This window comes from Aethalodelphis obliquidens, unplaced genomic scaffold (assembly GCF_003676395.1).
Source record: "Aethalodelphis obliquidens isolate GAN/ISIS:26980383/991018 unplaced genomic scaffold, ASM367639v1 scaffold31, whole genome shotgun sequence".
Classification (NCBI taxonomy): domain Eukaryota; kingdom Metazoa; phylum Chordata; class Mammalia; order Artiodactyla; family Delphinidae; genus Aethalodelphis; species Aethalodelphis obliquidens.
In genome coordinates, this window is record NW_020837975.1 from 13900572 (window position 1) to 13918329 (window position 17758).

The 17758-nt window shown below is 37.3% G+C and overlaps 1 protein-coding gene across 6 annotated transcripts in view; it reads left to right on the plus strand.

The window, feature by feature from the left end:
• UBR2 (ubiquitin protein ligase E3 component n-recognin 2) overlaps positions 1 to 17758 on the plus strand; it is a 116229-nt gene that overhangs the window by 78033 nt on the left and 20438 nt on the right. For 5 of the 6 annotated variants that reach the window (XM_027127263.1, XM_027127266.1, XM_027127262.1 and 2 more), the window contains 11 exons: positions 258 to 360; positions 3638 to 3747; positions 3854 to 3934; positions 4276 to 4454; positions 5188 to 5387; positions 7409 to 7502; positions 8309 to 8470; positions 9987 to 10090; positions 10796 to 10874; positions 13711 to 13859; positions 14270 to 14325. In XM_027127263.1, the coding sequence (XP_026983064.1) occupies positions 258 to 360; positions 3638 to 3747; positions 3854 to 3934; positions 4276 to 4454; positions 5188 to 5387; positions 7409 to 7502; positions 8309 to 8470; positions 9987 to 10090; positions 10796 to 10874; positions 13711 to 13859; positions 14270 to 14325 (1317 nt within the window). The remainder of the gene's footprint in view (positions 1 to 257; positions 361 to 3637; positions 3748 to 3853; positions 3935 to 4275; positions 4455 to 5187; positions 5388 to 7408; positions 7503 to 8308; positions 8471 to 9986; positions 10091 to 10795; positions 10875 to 13710; positions 13860 to 14269; positions 14326 to 17758) is intronic. The other variant, XM_027127264.1, reaches the window with a different exon arrangement.

The window sequence follows — 17758 nt, forward strand, 5'->3', positions numbered from 1 at the left end:
TTAACTTACCCTAAGAATTTGCAATTGAATTTTCTTCCTAGCTGAAATAGAAATTTTTGTTTCCTTGCTGAGAATTCTTTATTAGAAAATGAACTTTAGAGTTTGGATTTCATGAAAATTGGTACTTCGAATTATTTTTTACTGCACTTAGTGTTTAATAGTTTATCTTTTTTCAATAGTGAATTTTTTTTATTTCTTATAAAAATATGTACTTGATTTTTGTTTCACTAAAAGTTACAAAACATACTGCATTTTAGGTGTTACATTTAATTGGAATGGCACTACAAGAAGAAAAACAGCATTTAGAGAACGTCATGGAGGAGCATGTAGTAACGTTTACCTTCACTCAGAAGATATCGAGTATGTATACAGTTTTTACTAAACTAACTCAACATGTCCATGATTTTTAAATGTAGTATAACCTCTTTTATTTGATCATATAAGTTTTAAGTAGGTTATAATGAATCCAAATTTCTGAGACTGTCTGTATTCACCTGTGTATTATATCAGATCCTGTGTACTGTATCAGATCCTGATACATTTTTATAAAAATACTTAGGGCCTACCCATACTTTAAAAACATAAATTTTAATTCATAAACAGGAAAAAGTAATGAGGATTCCTTAGTTTGAAATCAGTATAGGACATAAATTTAAACTCTAGTATATACTTTTAAAAACACAGAGTTTGCTATTAGGATTTCACTTTTAAATTGTTGCTATTATCTTATAAAAAGTAATGAAAATAAGAAAATTAGCTATAGAGGATTACATTTTATATAAAGTAATGTGACTTTTTTTGAGAGGACCAAAGAAATATTTTTTCTTGCTTTTTAATATTAAAATTTCAAACATACAGACAAGTTGGAAGAGTTGTACAGTAAACATCTATATACCTGCCACCTAGACTCAGTAGTTAGTGTTTTGCTATATTTGCTTTATGTTTGAACACCTTTTTGAACCATTTGGTTTTTTGTTTATTTATCTTTTGGCTGTGCTGCACAGCATGCAGGATCTTAGTTCCTCAACCAGGGATTGAACCCGGGCCCCCTGCAGTGGAAGCACAGAGTCCTAATCACTGGACTGCCAGGGAATTCCCTGAACCATTTGTTTCAGATGTCATAATACTTCATCTCTAAATAAAAACGTTTCCTTTATTAATTTTCAGAATAAGCAGTTCTAATAGGTACCTGAAGTAGTGGCAACTGTGAATCTTTTTGGTTTGCTTACGTTTTTTTGTGGTTCTTTTTTTTTTTAATGTTACTCATGGGTTTTTTTTCAGAGTTTTTTTTTTTTTTTTTTTTTTTTTTTTTTTTTTTTTTTTTTTTTTTTGCGTTATGTGGGCCTCTCACTGTCGTGGCCTCTCTCGTTGCGGAGCACAGGCTCCGGACGTGCTGGCCCAGCGGCCATGGCTCACGGGCCCAGCCGCTCCGCGGCATGTGGGATCTTCCCGGACCGGGGCACGAACCCGTGTCCCCTGCATCGGCAGGTGGACTCTCAACCACTGCGCCACCAGGGAAGCCCTTCAGTGTTTTATAGTCAGTTATAATCAATACTCCTTTTGATGCTCAAACTGTGCCACTTCTGGGTAGTGGGAGTCTGTTCAATTGGCTCTGTGTCCTTTTGACCCAACCCCATTAGTATTTGAGCACCACCTTGCTTTCTGGCACAAAAAGTGTCTGAGGCTCATCTTGTACTTTACCTGCTCCAGACCTGCAATCAGTGATTTGCTGAGATGCTTAAATGAATTTGTGGTGTATAATAGGAGTTTCTGAATTCCTGATTGCAAGGGAGCATTTCTGTAACTTTGTTTAGTATTGTGTTCTCTGCCATTTCTTCCTAAAAGATAATGACTGTGAGAATACTAGGTTCCACTGGGGGATGAGGAGGAATAGTCCTGGTTGCTGCTAAATCTCTATTTTTCCCATTTTGCCCACATCCAGGTAAGTGGGAGGAAGAAGGGGAGCTGTCTTTCCCCACTGAAGACTATGTTCTTGGGTGCCAGCCTTTCCCAGCTCTTTTCTCTGCCAGTGTTTCTTTCTATCGATTAACAGTAACATTGTATCTGTTGTACATTCTTTATCTGCAGTTTTTTTACTTTGGGATAACCACACAGAAAACTCCCTTATTTCATTTGATCTCAGGTTCTCTTTTGCTTCTTTCTTTTTCTTTCAACAATCATCATTTTCTCTAGACAGTCCTCCTATTTCTCTTTAAACATTTTATATAATTAAAACAAACTATTGGAACTTCTGTGGTGGCACAGTGGTTAAGAATCCGCCTACCAGTACAGGGGACACGGGTTCAAGCCCTGGGCCAGGAAGATCCCACGTGCCATGGAGCAGCTAAGCCCGCGAGCCACAACTACTGAGCCCATGTGCCACAACTACTGAAGCCTGAACGTCTAGAGCCTGTGCTCCGCAACAAGAGAAGCCACCGCAATGAGAAGCCAGCACAGTGCAACGAAAAGTAGCCCCCGCTCGCCGCAACTAGAGAAATCCTGCACACAGAAACAAAGACCCAGTGCAACCATAAATAAATACATGCATACATACATACAAACAAAAGACAAACCATTTAGAGACAGATCCCTAATCCACAGCGACCGAATTTCAGATCTGGAAGAATATTAAAGATCACATAGTTCAGGGAATTCCCTGGCGGTCCAGTTGTTAGGACTCGGAGCTTTCACTGCTGAGGAACTAAGTTCAGTCCCTGATCGGGGAACTAAGATCCCACAAGCCATGTGGCACAGCCAAAAAAATAACAATTAAATTAAATTACATTTTTTTAAAAATATCACATAGTTTGGTCTCTTACCCTCTTAGGAAAGAGTAATATTTTGCCACAAATGTTTCTTAAATCAATAAAATTAATAATTGGATATTTCCAACTATAAAACTAAATTAGCTAATATTGTATTAAATGTACTCCTGAGAGTAATAGACTTTTATGTCTTTTTCTCAAAATAAAGTAATCCATAGAGGAAGAAATTTGTTTTATTTTGAATCTAGGTTTTCATTAAAGGAAAGGTCAAAACAAATAGATACATGTTATATACACATGGACTCCTATAATCCTGATTCATTTTCTTAGACTTGTAAAATCTCAGGTAGACCTTTCAGCTGGGTGTTTTTTTGTTTTTTGTTTTTTTTTGCGGTACGCGGGCCTCTCACTGTTGTGGCCTCTCCTGTTGCGGAGCACAGGCTCCGGACGCGCAGGCTCAGCGGCCATGGCTCACGGGCCCAGCCCCTCCGCGGCATGTGGGATCCTCCCAGACCGGGGCACGAACCCACATCCCCTGCATCGGCAGGCGGACTTTCAACCACTGAGCCACCAGGGAAGCCCTTCAGCTGGGTTTTTATTTAATTTTTCTAGAGGCTATGTTAAAATAATCATTTGGTGTAAGATGTCAGTTTTGAATGATTAAAGCATTCTAGTTGTTAACAACTTGTTTGTAAAATACAAATATGTCACATTTCGAGAGGTATTGAAAATTTCTAAGTTGAGCTGTAATCAAATGATGGGCAAATGATGGGCAAATGTTATAAGCAACTTCATGTATCTTCTTGTGCACAGTAATAAGCACTATGAAGTCTTAGCTGTTGTTCATGTGCCCTTTTTTTCTTCTGCCTCAGAACCTGGTGAAGCACCAAACAACTCTCCTAGCATACTAGCTATGCTGGAAACACTACAAAATGCTCCCTACCTAGAAGTCCACAAAGATATGATTAAGTGGATATTAAAGGTAAAATTTCCTGCATCACTCTGCTTTTTGTGAGAAATATTAAATGTTTATCTTTAAATTTTTATAATGTTTCATAGCTTCAGAATAACGATATTTTTTTTCATAGACTTTTAATGCTATTAAGAAGATAAGGGAGAGTTCATCCACCAGTCCTGTGGCAGAGACAGAAGGAACCATAATGGAAGAGGTATAAGATGTAAAGTGTGGTAATGCTGAAAAATTGTGGCAAGCTCACTATAAACAATTAAATTTATCTGCATTAAGTTGGTAGTTGATGTTATTCACAAACATGTAAATCCCAAGAAGTGTGCCACCATTTGTTTATATTTTTGTAGCTGTCTTTTTGGACTGCCTTTTTTTTTTTCTTTTAACATGTTAGGTTGATTAAGAAATCTTTGCTCTTCGTTTATAAAAGTGAGATTATAGAATAGTTTTTAATTAGTATTTACAATAAAGATGTTTCTGCTTTGGGGGAAAAAAATATGCATTTAGCCTCTAATGGTCTAATTAAATGAAGCGTAATTTCAGAGTTCGAGAGACAAAGACAAAGCTGAGAGGAAGAGAAAAGCCGAGATTGCCAGACTGCGCAGAGAAAAGATCATGGCCCAGATGTCTGAGATGCAGCGGCACTTTATTGATGAGAACAAAGAACTCTTTCAGCAGACATTAGAACTGGATGCCTCTATCTCTGCTGTTCTTGATAATAGGTAAAAATTAATCACAATTTTTGAAACTCTTGACCATGGTTCTCAACTGAGGAAGATGTTTGGTTTTTTTTCTTTATAAGTACACTTAATCATAGAATAACTTAGAAGAGTTGATAAATTTTGTGGCCTTGTAGTTAGAGGACTTAATCTTAGAAATCTGAGTTTATTAGCATATGATTATGAGCATGTCTCTTGACTATAGATAAGAGAATTCATATGTATGCTTAAAATGTAAGTTATACAGAAGACCCTTGAGATTCATAAAAGAATGAATACACTGGGCTCAGTTAACTTCGTGTCTGGCTTATGTGTTGCATGTTGGATTGCTATGAGAATTGAAGGAGATGGTTTTGATACATATGAAAGACTTGGGTCTCTCAAATCAAGTCATCAAAACTGTGTGTTTTAGGGACTTCCCTGGTGGTCCAGTGGCTAAGACTCTGCGCTCCCAATGCAGGGGGCTTGGGTTCGATCCCTGGTCAGGGAACTAGATCCCACATGCTGCAACCAAGACTTTACATGCCGCAACTAAAGATCTGCACGCCTCAACAAAGATCAAAGATCCCACGTGCTGCAACTAAGACCCGGCACAGCCAAATAAATAAATATTTTTTTAAAAAAACAAAAAACTGCGTGTTTTAAATACGTTTCTACTTACCTAGAATCTACTGTTTTATGATTCTATAGAAACTTCTTAGGCTCATTAATTATACTCCTAACCTTTTTATTCCAGCCCTATGGTTTCAGATATGACTCGTACGGCATTGGGCCCAGCACAGACTCCGGTCCCTGAACAAAGACAATTTGTTACCTGTATATTGTGTCAAGAAGAGCAAGAGGTCAAGGTGGAAAGCAGGGCAATGGTCCTGGCAGCATTTGTTCAGAGATCAACTGTATTATCTAAAAACAGAAGTAAATTCATTCAGGATCCAGGTAAGCCATAGCTATATCCTCATCCTCCCTCTTAATAATGACTGCCACATAGTATGGTAGGTGATATACAGAGATTTTATTAACCTAATAGTAACTGTAGGCTTGGTGGTATCTTGAGCAGGTAACTTAGACAGGAATTCCTCACTTGACAGATGTGGAAACACTCCAGAAGGTTAAGTATTATGCCTGAATTACGCAGCTGATAAATAGCAGGGATTCAAAAGAAAGCTGTTCTTTGTTTCATTAACTACTTTGGTACTTAACAGTCTTTCCCATTCTTCACATTTGTAAAGTCCAATAATTAGTTGACACTTAAATAACAATAACTATTTTATCTCCATAATTATTTTATCTCATGGATAGATCCAGGGTGGAATCCCTTGATCTATCAGTGGAATCCCTTGATCTAACAGTGGTGTGAGTCACCCCTGTGAGAAGCTGTCCTTGAGCCAGATTCTCATTTAGATTATTGAGATAGAGATTACCATGCAGTGCAGGATGTTATTCAAGAGAGTCTTGGGATCAACGTGGAATGGAGGGGAAGGAAGCAGGTTTGGGCAAAGGGAGAAGTTGAGCTATGATGCAGTCCCCAAAAGACCTTAACCAACCCCATGGGATCTCTGGAGCTGAATGGCCCTTCAGAGGTGTCCCAACTTGGGGCAAGGGGGCTAGGTCTTTATACCCTGACACTGATCAGTGACTGGTTGTGGCCTACCTCTGGAAAGAGGTGTGACCTTGATCAAAGTAGTGTGACCCTGAGCAAAGTCCCTTAAAGAGGGATAACAGTTGAGTGCTCTCTTCTAACAGCTGAGGGAGTACGTCATTCATTCCTGCAGGGGCTTCTGGGCTGCACCTTATTGTGTCCACCGCAGATACTTTTATGTTTCTACTCTTACATTTGTTTATGTGTGCATATGCCTCAATGATACCAGTAAACTTCTTGAGAGTAGGAACTGTGTTTTAATTTCCAAAGCACTTAATTTAGCCAGTGCTTTTCACATTGTATGATTGGAAGGAGGTGTGAGAGACCACTGGTAAGTTTGCCTTTTCTCTATAATGAAAGTCTTCACAGTGTGGCTCTCAAGCACCCTAGTTAAGATACATTGGTCAGCTTCACCTTAAGAAATGATCATTTGTACTAGACGATTTACAAATTTTATTCCAGGCTGAAGATAAAGATAAAATACCAATTGTATTTAGTACTTGGCTATAAGTGGATTTTTTTAATGCTTTCACAATTTATGTCATAAAAGATTTTCTTTATGCTGTGAAATTTGTACTGTTCTATTATATAAAGCAAATTGAAACTTGAGTAATTTAATGTTAGGGAATTTCTAAGATTATACTAATTTATGTAGAGAATTCAAGAATTCCCAAAGAAGCCAGCTACCCACTTTATGTTTGTCTTCATTTTTCATCTCCTTTAAATATAAAAAATTAGTACCAGAGCAGAAGACTGTCTGAATTGCCTGTTTTTCCCTACTCTGGTCTGGGCTGCTGTCCCAGATATTTTGCTGCAGCTTTGACTCTGGTATAGTAATTATTGCTAGTCTCTGCATGATTGTCTTTAGGCAGATTCTCCTCTACTGCCAGGACATCTTTTTTTGTTAGAGATCATTGTGACCCAGCTGCCCTGAAGGTATTAAAGACCTCTCCCTGAAGAATATCCCTTTTACCTCAGGCTCAGGGCATTTTCGGGGAATAGGAGTCTCTCAGTGCCCTGAAAATGTGAAATGTTCAAAAGATTAGATGTACTTAAATATGGGATCCCAGTTTCAGTTAACAATTCAGGGATGTTTCATTAACTTGCTCAGAGTAATGAAAATTAGAGAGTCCTGTATTCTGAATAATCCGGGGTCTTGCATAAATTATTGGTATCTCAAATCAAAGGAATAAACTAGCATATCATTTGAAGTTTACAGGCCCTTAGTAAGGATTTCACAGTTTAAAGTTGTACATTTGTTATAGGAATATTAAATGCTTGGTTTTTTGCTTTGTTTTTTGTTTGTTTTATAATGCAGAAAAATATGATCCATTATTCATGCACCCTGATCTGTCTTGTGGAACACACACTGGTAGCTGTGGGCACATTATGCATGCCCATTGTTGGCAAAGGTAATTTATATTCTTAATATTAGGCAAGAGAAGTTTATCCAAAGGCTCAAAATTAAATTTTTTAATAAAGGAAATTCCATTCTAGAAAAAGGGAGAAAGAACTAAAGATGTTTGAAGAAGAAAACTCCGTATTACTGCCTAATAAATAACAAAATTAATTTGCTTTGTCATTACATTTAAAGGAGTGACTTAGAAACTTCATAGTATATCAAATGTATTTTTTAATGTGGGGATCTAACAGACTAGATGAAGTAAAGGATTTTTACAGTGGTATAAACCCTAGAAATATGTCTTTCTTTGGGTCCAGGGTGAACAACTCTTGATTCTGAAGATGGTAGTACTTGTCTGGTTAGTTCCTAAGATTGTCATGGCTCCCTGAGATAAGATGGGATAACTTCAAACTTATTCTACTTTGGTGCTTTCTATGCTTCCGCAAAACCAACAAATCAGTGCTGTTATTCTAGTGCTCTGCTCATTGAGTTGTTATGAACTGCCCCTAGTAAGTAGTCACCAGCACTGGGGGAGTAACCGCAGAGCACTGGGACCAAGAAATATGCTACATTGTGAATGATTGTTTGCAAGGCAGTCTTTTTTCGATTCTCCTGTTTTAGAACTCTTAACCCGTTTTGGTAATTACATCAACTCAAAATTAGAGTATCACTGTTAAAAATAATTCAGGTCATTTCAAGATTTTAATTTTTAGATTTTTTTTGTGGAAACAAATTATTTAAAATGTTGAAGCTTGTGGCTCTCATTTTCAAAAATTACCATTGTTTTTGATACCTCATGTTTTCTAATTGTTAAAGGTATTTTGATTCCGTTCAAGCTAAAGAACAGCGAAGGCAACAGAGATTACGCTTACATACAAGCTATGATGTAGAAAATGGAGAATTCCTTTGTCCCCTTTGTGAATGCTTGAGTAATACTGTTATTCCTCTGCTGCTTCCTCCAAGAAATATTTTTAATAGGTAAGTTTTGGCTCATAAAACCTTTATATCAAAGAACTAGTTTCCTTTGAAGGTAATGAAATAATAAACAACAGCTGGGTGAGGAGATCACTCTAGGTAAATGCATAATGTCTTCCAGGTACTTTCCAAACTTTTTATTTAGTTATTTCTTCTAGCTGACCTATGAAATATGATTTTGGTTTTTAGAAAGGAACAGGCTAAAATTTAACAGTTTCTTGGTCACCTGTAAGCACTATAAAGGATATAAAGTTCCCATGTGTTCATGAAAACTGTCTCCTTTATTTCTAAGACCCCACTTTAAATATCTCCCTCATACGTTTTAAGAAATGCTCAGTAAATTGATAGGGGGAGAAGGGGCAGCTCAAACGGACATTTTTGAACATACTAACAATTAAATATAATTTTTTGCAATTTACTGGCCAATTCAAAAATTGGGCCAAAAAGTGAAAATCTGTTAGTGTATTTAAAATGCAAAGTTTTTGTCATTTCATAATTTTTAGTGCACTTTTAGTTAATAGGAGTATTAGACATACTCATTTCAGATATGAATTTGATAGTGTCTCCTCTTCAAACCTGACCTTTGTTACTCAGTTTATGGTGTCTGTCTTACATTCACAAATACTAATTTGAGTTTTGTGAATATGAATCATCTGTTTATTTCTGTGCTACTATTTGGGTTTAAATAAAGCAGGGTCAGTTTTTTTCTCTTCAATTTTAGGAGTTAAAACAATGGTGTCTTAGTCTATGCTACTACACAGTGTTCTTAAAATACCATTAGATGTGCATGTAAGCTCATGCATTTTAATCAGAAAAGCATATCATGGTGCTGACTTATACCTGCATTTGAACTGGTAAAGAAATTAGTCATTGTTAGATTAAGAATTCTCTGCATGTAAGGAGAAAACAATCACTTTTGTGATTCAGATTTTGCTTTTTTTCCCAGGAGAGTCAGTTATGGCACATTTGTTAAAAGAACACAGGCTGTGGAGTCTGATATAGCTGGGTTTGAATGCCACATCTGTCCCATATATGGCCTTAGTCAAGTAACATAGCTCTAAACCTCAGTTTCCTCATCTGTAAAATGGGGACAATAATATAACCTATTTCATTAAAGATTCTGAGGATTAAATATAATACTGTAAAATGCTCACAACATAACTAAGGGCTTGCAATATAATAAGCACTCAATAAATAGTGTCCGTGGTGTGGTGATTATGATATTTAAGAAATACTAATAAATTCCAGTACCGAAAAAGTGAAATATTTGACAGATAATTCAATATGGTGCTAATAATTATCAGCATCATATTGACGAATAATGTATTTTCATTTCCATTGGTAAATACCTATTCTGACTTCTTAAAAAGCAACAAATTTTCCCCTAGGTTTTTTGTTTGTTTGTTTTTTTAATATTTGAAGTGTGTCTAAAATATACCTGTCATCATTTAAGGAGTCTTTTTTGTATCTTAAACTAAGCAGCAACAGAATACTAAACACTCTCTATAATCCTTTCTAGCAGGTTCCTTTTTTCAGACCAACCAAATCTGACTCAGTGGATTAGAACAATATCTCAGCAAATAAAAGCATTACAGGTTCTTAGGAAAGAAGACAATACTCCTAGTAAGTTCTGATAACCTGCTTTCATTTTTCCCTAACGTCTGAAACCATTGGGAAATAGTTTCAGAATAAATTGTTTTAAAATATTTTAAAAATGAAGCCTCTCACTTTAAAATTTGACTTTCTCTAATTTTCTTTGTCTTAATGAACTAAATTTGAATCTCTTACATTACTCCTTATTCCTTGAAAACACACAAGCTCATGTGAAGTTTATGATAAATACTTCTCACTTACTCCCCCATTTTATTGAAGAGCTTCTGGGGGTCGGGGAGATGTAACTGAGTATGGAAGAGCTGGCTTTATTCTCTGTGGGCTGACTCACTATATTGTTGGCATTACCAAAGGCTTCCCAAGTTTGATAGACATGCACTGCACTTCCGACCTTGAGGGAAAACAGTCTGAGCAGAATTTATACCATTGGTTTATAAGGAAACAAAACGGCATACTCTTCCTTTTCTTACCTTCCCTAGCTACATTCCAGTGGCTTTACTTTGAGGAGAAGCACAGGTGACTGAAGAAGGTACCTAGGTCATCCAGAGCAATAGTGTTTCTCATGCTTTGAATGTATATTATACTGGTTTTCATTAATGGGAATTTTTCCCATTTTTTAAAATTTCTTTGACCTAAATTTAGAATGAAATTTGTGACTGAAATTTATAGAAATATTGTGGACTAAAGAATAATAGTATAAAATGCTTGTTTCTGTAGATACTGCCTTATCAAAGAATTTAGAAAATGTGGATGAATTGCAGCTCCCTGAAGGATTTAGGCCTGATTTTCATCCTAAGTGAGTATATTATTCCCTTTAAATTTGGCCCACTTGAAATGAAAAATTAAGTCAGCAGTTAGTAAGAATATCATTTGTCAAGTTAGGGAGCAAAATGTTACAGGACACTGATCTTGAATTCTGAGACTTAAGAATATTTACTGCAGGTGTATTGATAAAAACCTATGAACTACATGGCATGTTTAATTCTCACAAACCTCTCCTAGTCTATGTTCCTGACTCCCTCCTACACCCCTTGATCTGGCTCTCCTTGACGACACCTCATCAGTACATCTAAACCTAAGGTGCTCAGCTCCCCCACCAAAGCCCATGCTTCCTTCTGACTTCTGTTTTCTATTTATGGCCCCATCAACCTCTTAGTAACTCAGGACCAAAACCAGAGTGTTTGCAGCCTAATTTTACCCATAGCCAGTAAGTTACAAGGTATAACCCAGATTCTAGAGCTAGACTGCTTTTGTTCAGTTCCAGCACCACTGCTTATAAGCTGTGCAACTTTGTGCAAATTGCTTGACCTCTCTGTACCTCACTCAGTTTCCTCATTTGTAAAGGGAAGATAATAATATCTACCTCATAAGTGTTATAAAGATAAAGTGACAATACATTTAACGTTACCTGGAAGCTGTGCCTGGCAAATACTAAATTACTCAGTAAAAATACTACTGGAGGGCTTAAACAGAAAGAACATCAGTCCTGTGCCTCTCACATTCCTCCTCCCTATCCCCAGTCCTGTCATTTTGTTTCTTCTGCTACGTACTTCCATATTTCTAATTAAAATGCTTAATCAGCTGTGTCTTGATTTATCATTTTTTTAAACAGTATCTTTCTGTTGACTAGTAATTTAGGATTCAACTTTGACCTCTACCCTATTCACTATTCCTCGCCAGTCTACCTATAGAGTTATTTCACAATTTTTGGTTAAATCATTTGTCAGTTTTTATATTATAATTGTTTCTACTGATAAGTTGTGTGGTAAATTTTCCTTTCTTATACATTTTGTTTTCCTGTGGTTAATAATTACCTTATTTTTTTCATATACTTGGTTTTCTTTGTATATAATACTTTTTTTCCCCTAAACATTGCAGTAGACCTGTCAGATGCCTAGCAGTAGCTATCAGTGCTCAGATTCATCAGATGATCTTCCTTCCTGGAGCCCTCCTCCCACAGCCTTTGCCCTCCCATGCCAATCAGGACAGGGCACAGCTGTCACCCTAAGACTTCCCCTAGCCCTGCTCCTCTTGTTTGCTGGATCTTGTACTTCTCTCTCTCTTTTTTTTTTTGGCCGCACCTGTGGCATGTAGGATTTTAGTTCCCTGACCAGTGATTGAACCCACACCCCCTGCTTTGGGAGTGCGGAATCTTAACCACTGGGGAAGTCCTCTCCTTCCTTTCTTAATTTACTCCCTCATGTTGCATCTCTCAGCAGATTCCTAAGAAAAGGTGCCTGGGTGTTAAATTTTCCATGTCTGAAAATACATTTATTATATCCATATGCTTAATAGATGGTTTGGGTATAGAATTATAGGTTAGAAGTAACTTTACATCTAGATTTTGAAGGCAGTGTTTACTAACTTCTAGCACCCACTGAGAAATTAACACCATTCTGATTCCTGTTCCGTTGTAACTTTATTACTTCTGGAAACTGTTGTGATTGTCTCATTAATTCCCAATGTTCTGAAATTTCTCTGTGATATTCCTTGGTATGTGAGTCTTCATTCATTTCGCCACGTTTTCAACAGGCTCTTTGAAGATTCATATCCTTCAGTTTGGGGAATGTTTTATTTTGTTCCTTAGATAATTTTCTCTTGGTTTTTCCATTCTTTGAGGTAGTCCTACTGTTAGTTCATTCTTGGCCCTCTTGGACTGATCTCCTTATTTATTTATGTAGGTGTGTATGGCTGCATTGGGTCTTCACTGCTGCACACGGGCTTTCTCTAGTTGCGGCAAGCAGGGGCTATTCTTCATTGCAGTGTGTGGGCCTCTCATTGTGGTGGTTTCTCTTGTTCCGGAGCACAGGCTTTAGGCCCATGGGCTTCAGTAGTTGTGGCACACAGGCTTAGTAGTTGTGGCTCGTGAGCTCTAGAGCACAGGCTCAGTATTTGTGGCACACGGCCTTAGTTGCTCCACAGCATGTGGGATCTTCCTGGACCAGGGATCGAACCTGTGTCCCCTGCGTTGGCAGGCAGATTCTTAACCCCTGCACCACCAGGGAAGTCCCCGAATTTTTTTATAAATTGGTTGTTTTCTACCCTGTCTCCGTTTTCCCTGAGTTCCTTTTTCTGCTTGTTTGTTTTGGTGTTTATGTCTTTGATGTTTGATTCTTTTCTTAAATGTTTATTGGTCCTTGGGTGACTTCAAGAACAAGGCACTAAGAAGCTCACTGGATACCTGGTGGGCAGGTTGGAGCTTGCTGACCTATGAGCCTCACGAGGTGATCAGGCCCCAGCCAGTCGTTCACTTGGGACCCCCAAATGTCAATGTGTAAAAACGGCTTTTCCTGAGAATTCTTCACTGGAGAAACTAAAATCTATGGCAGTAGGTACACATTGCTGATGTTCTTGAGATGGGGAAGAGGTCCAGGATCCAATAGTTCAGTGTGTAGATCTTCACCCTAATAGCTTGTTTTCAGGCCTGTGCGTCACTGCTGCCAACCCAAGTAGAGCATAACCCCTCTCAGGCAGGGACCGTTTGCATGTCTTTCATTCCCCCTTTTCATACAACTATCTTTAGGTAGTTTCAGTGGTTCAATTCCAACATAGAAAATAGCTGTTAAGAAACTGAGCCCTTTGATTGATGTGAGCACATTGTTTTGAGCTAATCCTGTACATGTTCACTTCAGGAATCCTTATTCTGAAAGCATAAAAGAAATGCTAACAACATTTGGAACTGCTACTTATAAGGTGGGACTAAAGGTTCATCCCAATGAAGAGGATCCCCGTGTCCCCATAATGTGCTGGGGTAGTTGTGCGTACACCATCCAAAGCATAGGTAAGAGATTCAGTTGTGTCTTTAAATCTCAAGCCTACATTGACATGAGTTGTGTGTAGAATCCTGTATTTAAACAGAGATGTTTAATGTGGGCAACAATATCAAATAATATAAAGACTTTGAAGCAGGAAATGTAGTGTGCTGACAGAATATTAGATTGACGGTTTATAAATTAACCACAGCAACAGAGAACTCATTTTAATGGTGGTTATAGCTTCTTGTCAGTTAAGGGAATATTTCCTCATTTTTACTTCTTATCCAAAGTTAATTCTTGTGAAATGACTTAAAGATTTCAAAACCTGACAATATTGTGCTTTCGGGAGAAAGAATTTTTTTTTACTTTTTTTTTAAACTTGTAATAAAATGTACAAAACATAAAATTTACCATCTTTACCATTTTTAATCCTCAGAAAGAATTTTAAATGATGAAGATAAACCGTTGTTCAGTCCTTTGCCTTGCAGACTGGTAAGTTATCAGTTTACTCAATTCATGGAATGGTGGAGTAGAAATTAGGTTGTTCTGCTTTTTTTAATCCAAAAAACCTGAAGTGGTTATTTAAGCATAGGTTCACTCCTTTTGCGGTAAAACCCATTTTCTGTAACAACACTGGAGACGTAATGTTTCTTATTTAATTTTTCATTATTTTTCTTTTAAATAGACTTCATCTCTTTTGGTTAAACATGTGAAAAAATGGGGGGATGGGGAACTAAAAACAAAGTGCTTGTTCTTGAATGTTTAGTGCCGTAGTTGGAAATAGAGATCAGAACATACCCTCTACCACATTTGACTACCCATTATAAGCAACATGTAAATAAGTACAAATTAATTTCAAAACAGTACATTTAATGCCTAGAAAAGTGAAGGAATATACAATTAAAGCTTGCTAATTTTTACAATGTAGCTAGTGTCAGCTGCTTCTACTACTTACCATTCAAACTTATAATCATAAAAGTGCATGTAATTTTATTCACGTAGAATCACCTGGGGAGCTTTTAAAAGTGCCTAGGCCCTACTATGGGTCAGTTAAATGAGAGTCTCTGGAGATAGGCCCCAGGCATTAATATTTTTTAAAAAGCTTCCCCCACCCCCGAGGCCAGGATTGAAAACCACTGATGTAAGAGCCCTAACTCTTTGGAGTTTTTAAAAAATACAGATAGCTGGTCACTTTGACTTATTAAATTGGAATATCTAGGAGTAGACCTGGTATTAAAACTGCCCTGAATTGTATCTTTGTGGTAAATCAGCAGAATAGCAGTACCCTGTATTCTTAACTGTGATATATGATGGATTGACTGTGACATTCTTTTGCTACAGTAAATAAGAGTTGATAAGTATGCTGATATTGAAAAGGCAATCACATGTCTAGAGTAGAGTTTACTTTGGCTTTTAAGGCAGTTCTTACACATTTTCTTGATTTTGTGTACTTCGCTCTCCCTCTTTGGCACACTGTCGGCTCTTCATCTGTTTTTCTGCTAATATGATTTTGTGTAATCTGTTTATATTGATTGTTAAAGCAACCTTGCATTCCTGAAATAATCCCAACTTGGTCATGTAGAGTATCCTTTTTATATATGATTATATTTGATTTACTAATATTTTATCTAAGTTTTTTTTCTACGTTCATAAGAGAAATTTAATTTTTTTAAGTATATAGCCATTAGGGACGAACTCATTCTATTTTTTTGACTTCTGCTTTTCAAATTTACATACCTCTCCACTGACCTTTCCCTCCTATATCAGAGGATAAGGGACCTCCGGGTAAAGTAGCTTATCTTTCCATCTATTGTTTGGAATCCATCCCCTCTCCATCAGTTATCCCTTCTTCTACCTCTTTCACTCCTGGCACTTGCCCTGTTCACAAGTGTGCTCCATTATTCCTCTTACTCTTGCCCTCAATATTATCTTCTATCACCCTAGCTTTTTCATTCCTTTTTATGACCAAGCAAGCGATTTTAAAGCATATTTCACTTATTTCACCATGCAATGAAAAATGTTTAAATACAGATAAATAGCACCTACAGTTTTTAATTTCACTTCACATCCTAAGAGAAATTTTATACACAGCGAAACGTCTTTAAACAATAATGTATACTCTGGCTCCAATTTCTTCACTTTTCAACTCCCTGCAGTTTGGCTTCACCACCACCACCCCTCGCCAACACTTTCTCACTTTTCGGAAACACCTCTTGCCAAGTTCACCAAATGATCTCATTATCATTGTGAGTGGGCATTTTTCAGCCCTTATTTGACATTCTATTTACTTAATTCTGATAACTACTTCTTTGTGAAACTCATTTTCTCTCTTGATTTCTGTGACATTCATGGTTTTCTCCCTGCCTTTCTGGCGGCTCCTTCTCAGTCTGCTTTCCCTCCTTTGTGCTGTAAATGTTATTTTAAACCCCCAGAGTTTGGCCCATGACTCAATCATCTGATACTCTTCCCTGGTCAGCCCCATCTATGTCTCTGATTCCAGTTATATCCAAATGATTCCCACCTGTTTATCTCTAAACCAGATCTATTATCTCAGTGCCATTTTTTCACCTGGATCTCCTAAAGATACCTCAAACTGAACAATCCAAATTAATTTTTCTTCCTATATTTAGAGTCTTAGTTAATGTCACCACTGTCCATCGAGGTGACCAAGCCTGCCAGAAAGTTGCAAGTCCTTTTGGATGCATCTTTTGGTCTGGATGTTCATATCCAATTGATCAGCAGAGTTTGTTGAATTTCTCTCCTGCATATTTGTCCTAGTTCTTCCATTCCTACTTCTACTGATTTGGTTCAGCCCCTATATCTTTTCTTGCCTAGATTATTGTAACTGTCTCTACCCTGAATCTCACTCTCTCCTAATATATTATCAGAGAGGTTCTCTAAAAAGTAACCCTGATCATATCTCTTAAATGTTACTTCTCCATTGTCACTCACCTCCTGCCAATCCCCACATCCATGGGCCAGGATTGCAGAATCATCACTGATCCCCAAATGCTAGTCCCAGACTTTTGCCTCTGCCCAAGTGCCCTAAGCAAATGACTCCTCTTTAAGAAGTTCTTCAAGCTTTGCCTTCCCTGGGAAATTTCTGAGCCATGAAGTGGGGTATACCTCAGTATCTGTGATACTGCCTCCTTTAGCTGTCCCCTCCCCCCTTTTCTTTTCCTTCCCACCCTCAAGGCTGTGAGCTCCTTGAGAGCAGGGGGTGGGGGGGGGTGAGTTTTCATTTTGAGATCTTCAAAACCAAGACTAATGTATGGTAGGTCCCCAATATCTATTGAACCAAACATTACAAAAAATTTAGAAAATAGAGAATTAAGCAGGAAGAAAAAACTTAAATCAATCACCCATCTGTCTTTTCATTAGCATGTTTATACTTTATTATAATAGATATTTACATGTAGTTTTGTTTCTACTCTATTCTTCACTTTACATTAAGAGTTTTCTCATTGTTCCTACATAGTCTCCATAACAGTTTTTGATGTTTACAGACACCCTGATTTGTATAACCATCTTCTTGCACGTAGTTTCCCCAGTATTTGAAGTGTTTCCCACATTTTAGAATATTTATAGACTAAATATAAAGAAATACTGCATCACATTCCTGGGAGTCTCTTTTGTTTGCTCTCTGTCTTGACACATGTGTCCTTCTTAACTTTTCCATAGAGAACTAGCAGCATGGTAACAGGAGATAGCCTTGTTTTATTCATCATACAATTAGATGTTCTCCATTCCATGCATTCCATGTTAGAGACATGCCATTAAAGATGTCATAGATTCAGTTCCATACCATCTAGAGATTTCATTGTGCATCCAGCTTTACTTCAACTACCTGTGCTTTGAACTAACATTCCTGAAAGAGGAGAACTACTTCATATGCTGGCTTCTTTGTTAATTTTGTCGTCTCTTT